The sequence below is a fragment of the Bradysia coprophila genome (genome assembly GCF_014529535.1).
Source record: "Bradysia coprophila strain Holo2 chromosome X unlocalized genomic scaffold, BU_Bcop_v1 contig_128, whole genome shotgun sequence".
Taxonomy (NCBI): Eukaryota; Metazoa; Arthropoda; class Insecta; order Diptera; family Sciaridae; genus Bradysia; species Bradysia coprophila.
Genome location: NW_023503295.1, coordinates 635,540 through 644,457, shown reverse-complemented (window position 1 = coordinate 644,457; position 8,918 = coordinate 635,540). Strand labels below are relative to the sequence as shown.

Genomic DNA, 8,918 nt, shown 5'->3' with positions numbered 1-8,918 from the left:
TTAAAGGTTTTGTGAATGTAGAAAGTACCGGGGGGTACATAAGTGTAAGGGAAGAACGACTGCTAGGAATTTCGCGCCGCGCCTTATATTTTGTATAAGGAAAATGTCACTTTGTGGGTTATTTTGAATGACACGGCGCGAAATTCCTCAACACCGGAAGAACGTCTACCGTCCTATTTTATATTGTACCAAAGTGAAAGAGTCCTCTAATCGTTCCAAATTCGCATCTTTTACTTTTGTTTAACAATAAGACTAAAACTGCATAATAGACGACTTATACGAGTGGAAAGTTTGCGGGCAGAGCGGAGCGAGGGCCGTAATTCACACGAGTCTCTGTCTATTTATGTATTGTTGATTAAAAATCTGGCCGCAAATTTACAAGAAAATAGAGAACAGAAAAAGTGGTTTTCCAAAAAACTTGTACTCAAGCGAAGGTTTTATATCAGTTATTTGTGATGTTTCGGAAGATTAACAACGGAAAATAAAATGAAATTGATTAAAAATATATTGAAAAAATTGTCAGTCAAGGGACCTGACCCGCCCAAAAGGTGGGGCCTAGTATTATGCAATGTAATGTAGCCAGGTAGCTTAAAATAAGCGGTTGGTGTAATAAAAAAATAGCCAATTTAGGAAGCGAATGTCCAAGAGAAGGAAATTAGGAAATGTCAAATAGAAGGAAACTAGGGCGAATAAAGGTCGAATGTCTAATGGTGGAACAAGATTTCCCATGGTTGTTTTCTCCTCGGTTGAATGTAGATGTGCAAACAAATTTCTCGTAACGGATGTTCTTTCGTTGATTAGCGGCTCCGCCTTCTTAGGACAAGCTTACGACTAGTTCCGAAAAATTCAACTTTTCATCACTCGTAACAAAATTCTACTATTTTATCAAATTAAAAAAAATAAAACAGGAAAATCATATCGTGAGTCTATTCATTTACATGTGCTCTGGACACATACAAATCCGTTGGCTAAAACTCATTTCAATTTAAATTGAATTCTTTTTTTTTCTTTTTTTGATTATTCATTAATCAGTCAATTCTATTAGTCCATTCCGTTGATGGACAGTTCATTTACTTTTCTAATTATAATTACACGGATCTTCAAAAACGTAACGATTTTTTTTTTAACTGAATGAATGAATTGATTGGCAAAACATTTTCATCAAAGAACAATTTGCACGATTCCAAATCGTTACGAAATCTGTCCAAAACAAGTGTATAGCTGCAATGACCTATTAAAGCCCCATCACACTAACATCCACATTCCACATATATACACACACAGCCAAAACAAAAAACAAATCCCCAAATGTAGAGGAAAAAAAAACCTTGATTTACATCCAAAAACTGAATTGTATTTTTATATATAAATATGGTAACAAAACGTAAGCACGTATAATTATTCCACGGATGAGTCAAACGAAAAATCACTGAGCTTATTGTACACATTTAAAATTCATATACCAAAAATTCTACGCTCGACTAGCCATTATAAAATTAACAAAAATAAAATTCAAAAGGCAACACAAAAATTGCGAGAGGAATATTCAAAAAGATTTTCAGTATTGTGAGAGACGTCATATGAAAGACTTAAATGAAAAAAACGTTGTGAAATTAAATCGACTATTAAAAAGCGAACCAAAAAAAAAAAATTGTAATAAAGTGAAGCATAACATATACAAAAACAATGGTGTTTATCGAAAAAGTGTTGCTTTTGTGCTGTTTACCCATACTCCTAGCCATTGTTATGCCAATCAATTGTAACAAGTTCAATTCACAAATTGATCAAAGTCTTAAACGATTTCCGAGACAAGTTAATGCAAATAACGATCAACAGATTGGCGCTAACGACACTCATTCATCGGTGGTGAATGATTTTGGAACATCCATTCAATCTGGTTTCGATGTCCGTCAAGGTGGTAAAAATGTAATGCATGATAAGTTGAGTGGTTCGGCAATATTACCAGGTCGTAACAATGAACGAAGAGGTCGTCAATTGAATATTTATTCGCAAGGTAAGTTTTGAACATGGAATTTGAATATCTCTATATGGACAATTCCGGCTGATAAGTGGAAATTGCCATCTACGTTACATACACTTTACCAGGTTTTTCTCTCGGTTCCTTCGCTTCATAGAGCTTTTTCATGTTCTAAAATATTGTTTGGATATAATGTGTGTATTGCATGAAAAACATTGTATGATCTCTGATGAAGCTGGCCTGTGAGCCAACGATATCAAAGCTTGAATATAATGCAATGTGGATGGCAAACAGTGGAAATTGCCATATATAATGCATGGGGGCACGGTATTGTTTCGGATGAATATAACATGCGACTATATGATTGTACGATAAAAAAGGGAAGGCAGCAAAAGGAAAATGAATGTCGGCATAAAACGAATAAATTTATGAATATTTTATCTCTGTTGCTTGCCGTTTTCCGTTGGATTATGTTTTTTTGTTCGTTCGTTCGTACACCAGTCGAAATTAACCTGATAGTAAATCGAATAATCTTTTTTTCCTTTCATCACCCACGAAAGTGGCGCCTAACAATTTGCCAAAAAAATAATCTTTTTTTTATGTTGACCTTTTGCATACAAAGCGAAAGAAGAAGAAAAAAATATGCAGAGAGGTCTTTGTCATTCTAATTTAAATGCGCAAGGCATCTTAACACCTATGTGTTTATACATACAAGGTTTTTGCCACAAAACCGGCAACTTTTCTTCGCACTTTTCTCTTTCGTTCACCTATCCTACAACTGTGTGGTTTGGTGAACTGCTTGTGGCAAATCTCTCGATACAATGATATCGGTGTGTAAACACAAATCTCGAAAATCCTTTTGTTTAATCATCGAAAAAAATGTGTTGTCAACTTTCAACAATTTCAAGGTTGAATTGAACAAATATATCAAGTGTAGTGTCGCACTCAACACCTTTTCAAGCATCTTCTAGCATATTTACTGCTCAAATAATGTAGCTTCACCAAGTAAATGCTTTTTTTTAGCAAACACACGTCTGAATTGACAAATTTTCGAAAAAGGTTATGTAATTTCTTCTTGTGATGAGATTACAAAAAGAAAAGCACACAACGTGTTCGTTGTGAAAAAAATCAACTGTGCACTGAACTGTGCTGAAGATTTTTTTTTTGTCATACCTATCGCTGTACCTTGGTGGGTCATTGGTCTTTTATTTCGTATCGCATGTCTTAAGTTCGGTTGGGCAGATTAAGGGAAACCCTAACAAAGAAAAGAGGGACAGATGAGTGCAAACCATTTTTTTATCTTTATTAGAACGGTATTTAAATGTGTGGCCTGCTGCAGAACACTTACGTGCTGAATATCACATATGGAATATCAGCAATTGAATAAGTGTTCCGTACAAAATTTTCAATTGACTTAAATCAAAAACCTTTGCCTCATGAAGGCAAAAATGAAGCTAAAAAATGTTGGAAATCACAGTTATCCTGCAATCAATCTAGTTACTTAAGGCGGACTCTCCGAACATTCACTACATTTTTAGTCGTAACTCTCGTGGATCTACTTGCACCAAAAGGTGCGTGTACTCTACCTGTAGGTCTTTCCAAGGCCGACATTCGTAAAACATTACAACAATTTAAAATCATTGTCGAAAAACTGTTTTCGGCACCCTCTGACATGTCTTCACTTTTGAACGCCTTTCACAGAAAACAGTTTTTTTTTTTAGAAAAAGTGAAAGATACGTGTTTCTTAGAATTGAAAGACGAATCCATCGAGCTATCACTCATTAAAATCGGAGACCGCTTGTTCCCCAATCACCTGAAGATTTGGCGATATCACTCTTAATTGACAAAATTAAATTGTTCATTTGGTTTCGATCTAAATTATTCTGTTCTCACAATAAAGTCAATATTCGGATTCAGATCAAGTCATTTTATTCGTTCTGCCACGCATACCCTTAACTTCCAACAGGTTATGGGCCCAGTTATCAGGAGAATAAATAACGAAAAGAAGAATTTGGTCTTATTGTGAAATTGGCATATCGTACAGAATCAATTGGCGTACTAACAACAAAATGAACGATGACTTTCCATGACGAGAGACACTTTAAAACTTGTAACAATTGCGCCACTTGTTTAGCCTGATGATCTAAAGTTTTTTTAGTCATCCCTTACTGCTGTATCAACCCCTTATACTTACACTGTAAAACAAATATTTAAAAATCTATTACTTCAGTAAAGCCACTTTTTTATTTATTTTTGAGTATGACACGACATTCACGATGTATACGTTTGTCGTTCCAGGAGGTACCAGCTACAATGACTATGCGTCACAGCCTTGGTATTTGGCGAACAAAGAGTACTATGACAATTATTATGCCAACTATTACCAGAGCTACTATCAAACGTCGACCGAACCATACCGTCAACAAAACTACCAGACATATCCCACTCAAACGACATATCGACCCAACACGGACCAGCAGAGCCCAAATCAAAGAGCGAATCTACCATCATCGAATCAATTAGTTTCGGATGGTACATCCTCGCCGAACGTTGGTCGTGACGGTGACAGTGTAATTTATATCGACGAAAATGGACTGTTTCAGATAAGCAGATCGGATGCGTTAAACGCTGTTTCGCCGGTAATCGATGATGACGCAATTGTTTTTCAAAGTGATGAAAGTCAGTACGATCGAAGAACTTTATCGTTCAACAATAACAGTGGTAGACGGTCCCGACTGAGCGATGACGACGATTCGCAATCGAAAGTCAATACATTTAATGGGCTGCCGGTTTTTTCTAATTGATAAACTTATGCCAACAACATTGTTATTATTGAAAACGTTTTCGCGCCGTTAACCATCATTTTACCAAATTAAAACTCAAATGGAACTAAAAAAAAACATCAAATAATGTGTTCCAACGATACGGTTGGGAAGCATTAATGTCCACCCTTAAACTTCCGGTAAGAATTTTAACAGTTATGTGAACAATAAAATAAAAATGTTTGTGCTTGCGACAATTTGTTTTGTTACCTGGATCCGAACAGAAAAAAACTTTTTGCATTCTACAGCGCTAACTCAATATAAAATTAAAATTTATTTTTTTCACAGTGATTTATGCTCTCGTTTTACGTTTGAACTAACTAAAAATGCCCATTACAAACCGTATAAAGTAACCTGTATCCATGCCATTAAGACGAGATGTTTTATTCATTAAAATAATAAATTGTGAAGAAAAGAAATAAAAAAAATAATCTCAAAGACACGTGAACTTGTTTCCCAAGGGTGGTTTGGTGTGAGACATAATTTATCCACATTGCAAATGAAAAATAAAAAAAAAACGAAAAGAAAGAAAGGGGAATATTATTTAAGCAATTAGTATGGTACCCCTTGGAAATATATAACTCCCAACAATGCTATAAATTTGACGGTGTGCTCGTTGGTCGTCTATATATATCTACACGTTTGTATTTGATGGAATCGAGAGTGAGAGAGAAAGAAATTAAAAGCGTTCTGGTCTCGAGGCTGGCTGGTCTGATCTGATTAATATGATTAACGATTAACCCACAAAAAAATTTGAAATTATTTTGCGGAGTAAGGCGATCAAAACTATTGTATACCGAATCGTACTAGAACGAGAATTTTGCAGGTAAATTTTTAAAAATTGTCGGTAAATTAATAAGCCGCTAAAAGTCACAAAGTTTCGTATTCTGTTACCTTTTCCAAATAACAAACGTATAATTTAACAATTAACTCAATTACATCATTCGTTGATACACAAGGGGTCTGAAACAAAATCCTTTACTTCATTTGTTTTGGAACACGTTTTTTCCTATATAAAAGAGCAATGCCTACCGCTTATTGCTAAATATTGTCGTCGTTGTTGATAACAAATGAGTAGCAGTTTCCCTATCATTGTGAACGGTCGGCATTATCACCCAAAAACCTCTAAAGAGGATTAAATGACGCAGTTACGATCGTTTTCAACTTCCAAAACATCTGATATCGCAATTGTTGACGAATTCTGCGAGAGTACCCAAAAATTTTGAACAAGCAAATTTTGACTGAAAATTTTTTCAACAAAAATTTGACATAAAAAATCTGCGTCGAACCATCAACTAACAAATGAATTGATGCAATTCCATGTTGTCTGCAATTTCAATACAACTATTAACCTGTCACATACGGCTATTCGTCGGTTATCGATAACAGTGACAAAAATAAAGATAAAAATAAAGACAATCTCTGGTTACTCTGGTCCTTCGTATAGTAAAATTCATGTTTAAAAAAAATTGAAGTACTAGATTTGAAATCAACAGATTAAAAACACGCTGTGTAACAGGTTAATTATCGGGTCTTTCACTACTTTGAATGACGACCTCGCTATATAAGACCACATCATCCGAGACATCATTCAAAGTTCGTTTATTTTTGTCATCGCTGTCGATTGCAGTCCATAAAGTATTTAACGCAAATGAATTTGAAAGGGCTCTCCATCTTCAATTATGAAAAGTAAGGAGAGCAGAGGTTTTGTTTTCAAATTTAAATTTAAATTTTGTATAATCTTCGACCCCTCTGCATTCGTCGCTCTTCTCAAACTAACTCGTTTCGAAGTGGAGCCCGAAACAACGCCTTCTTTTAGTCAATTTCTATTACCATTCATTTAAGGAATAGGTATTTTCAGCTCAGAGCACGTAAATTGTTTCAAATATGAAGAAGAAAATGAACTGGATGCTAGCGGACATATTCCACAAGAAGACAGGGAGAGACAAGTGAAATTCGATCTCTTTTTTTAATTTTAGAGTTGTTCTGGTTTTTAAATAATTCCACAAAAAAATCTGTTTAGCAAATGAAAATCTAGACTTCATTCTATTTGCGATCGCGTGCCTAACAAAAATTAAAATCCAGATTCTCATTTGCTCAAATTTCCCAAATCAGAAACCATGTCGAATTTGTACATACTTTATGGACGGTTCCTACAGATGACGAGATGACTGATCCATCTGGGGTGAGTTTGCTTTCGGTGAATTGGCTCACACATTAGTGATACAAAACCGAATGACACGAGACAAGCTAAAATATTAGGTTTTGGCTTTTCACAACAGTAAAATTGAACGTTTCGCCTTAGATTTAGATCATCCGAAATTATATACAATGTCGTGTATCCACATTTTTAAGAGAAAAGAAGATATCGGTTAGAATAACACCCATAATTACTTTCCGTTATATACATACATATAAACGTTCCACGTACCGTCGTCGCTGAAATCCGGTGGTAAAAAGTATCAAGTATTTTTCTTAGAATATCTAATTAAAAATTTGCCAAAAACAACAGTGATATATAAATTACAGGTTACCATCGGCAAAGCTGCCAGAGTATTTATACAGATTCAGTAATTAAAAAATGGTTGAAAAGCGTCCTCGGTAATGTCTTAATAAATAGGTTGTTTGTTGGTTTTGACAAGACAAGACGTTTCGGGAGATGAATAATAAAATTAAAAAAAATTGAACAAAAGTATATCATCAAACTGTTGAGTAGACATATTATTAGAGCTTTAGCCGGTTCGTATACACAGATAAAAATATGGACGTAGATCTGAATCGTTTCGGGATTATCAATACTCGACCGAATCTTTTTTAGGATTAAAATTTAATTCCTTCAGGGATTACTTGATTACTAACTCCAAGTGAGTAGTCCCTAGATTAATTAGATTTTAATCCGATTATGAAAAGAAGCTTTTTTTGTGAATATGGAATGAGAAATGTTTATATTGAACTGAAATCTGTTAGATTTCGTTATAAATCCTGAATGAAGGAACACGTCAGGTTTAGACAACGATTTAATTTGGAATGAAAAACTAATTAGCAATTACATCAGTGTTGACTACGTTCAACGAACAGATAATTTGATTGAGTGATTTGTCATGCAAATCAACACCCTCCTCAATCAAAGTATCTTTATCCTTATCTTTAGAATGAAGATGCTGACAAGTCCGAATCCTCTGCTTAAACAAAGTTGGCTCGACTGTTCCGGTTGGCTTTACAAGTGCAGTTCTTAACGAAATCCGGACAATTGTTCTGGAAGTGCCCCTTTTTGCCGCACGTGAAACAAGTGATTGCCTTTTTGTTGTACCGCATCATAGCTGAAGGGTAATCTTCATTAGAATTCTTGTGTTCCGACCGTTTATGCTGGTCGTTGATTTTCGTTTTGTCTCACAATCCAACAATCGACCTTTAACAAACTCCATTGTTAGATCCTCGGCCTTCATTGTTTCCACTGCAGTTGTTACTGACTCGTAACTTGCTGGCAGACAGAGACATTAGCAGTTAGCAAATGATATCTTCCTACTCCATATTTGCACCGAGTCGGTGCCACCGACTGCCTTTAACGATCGTAGTACTTTGTCGAATTCCAGCAAGTGATGTGCTAAATCATCGTCTTCCTCCATCTTCAATGGCAGCAGCTTACGACGAAGAAACATACGGTTTGACACACCCTTTCGTTCGAATGCACCGCATAACGACACACACGCCTCTTTCGGGTTGGCTTTGTCTTTGACGTATTCCAGGTAATCATTGTCGATTAGCTGCACGATCAGAGAGAAGCATTTACTTTCTTTCTTTTTTAATGCTTCCTTCAATTTGTCCTTTCGTTCTCTTCCAGCTTGATCGTCCCCATTGCCAATCACTATTTCGTCGTATTCCTCTAAAGATTTGATGATGAAGTCTTCAACGTCATGTTCCCTCAGCAATATTTCCACCCTGAACTTCCAATGGTTGAAGTCCTTGCCATTAAATATGAATTGCTTTTTGATTTCTTGCTTCTCAGTCTCCATTTTTCACACTCACTCTTACACGAACGGTTCCACGAATTTTTGCTTCAACGGTATATTAACACAATTATCTCTCAGCCCACTGCCAAGTCTTGATTGATATGAACT

The 8,918-nt window shown here is 35.5% G+C and overlaps 1 protein-coding gene across 1 annotated transcript; it reads left to right on the top strand.

The window, feature by feature from the left end:
• The first annotated feature begins 1,456 nt into the window (after window positions 1–1,456).
• Window positions 1,457–4,869, top strand: LOC119067691. Its single transcript, XM_037170816.1, has 2 exons — window positions 1,457–2,014; window positions 4,277–4,869. The coding sequence occupies exons 1-2, from the start codon at window positions 1,687–1,689 to the stop codon at window positions 4,780–4,782; spliced, it is 834 nt and encodes a 277-aa protein (XP_037026711.1). The 5' UTR covers window positions 1,457–1,686; the 3' UTR covers window positions 4,783–4,869.
• Window positions 4,870–8,918: the final 4,049 nt, after the last annotated feature.

Excerpts from the sequence above, each read along its gene's own strand:
- LOC119067691 (XM_037170816.1), top strand. The coding sequence starts at position 1,687 with ATGGTGTTTATCGAAAAAGTGTTGCTTTTGTGCTGTTTACCCATACTC. Across the intron at positions 2,015-4,276 it reads ATTGAATATTTATTCGCAAG|GAGGTACCAGCTACAATGAC; the intron begins GTAAGTTTTGAA and ends TTGTCGTTCCAG.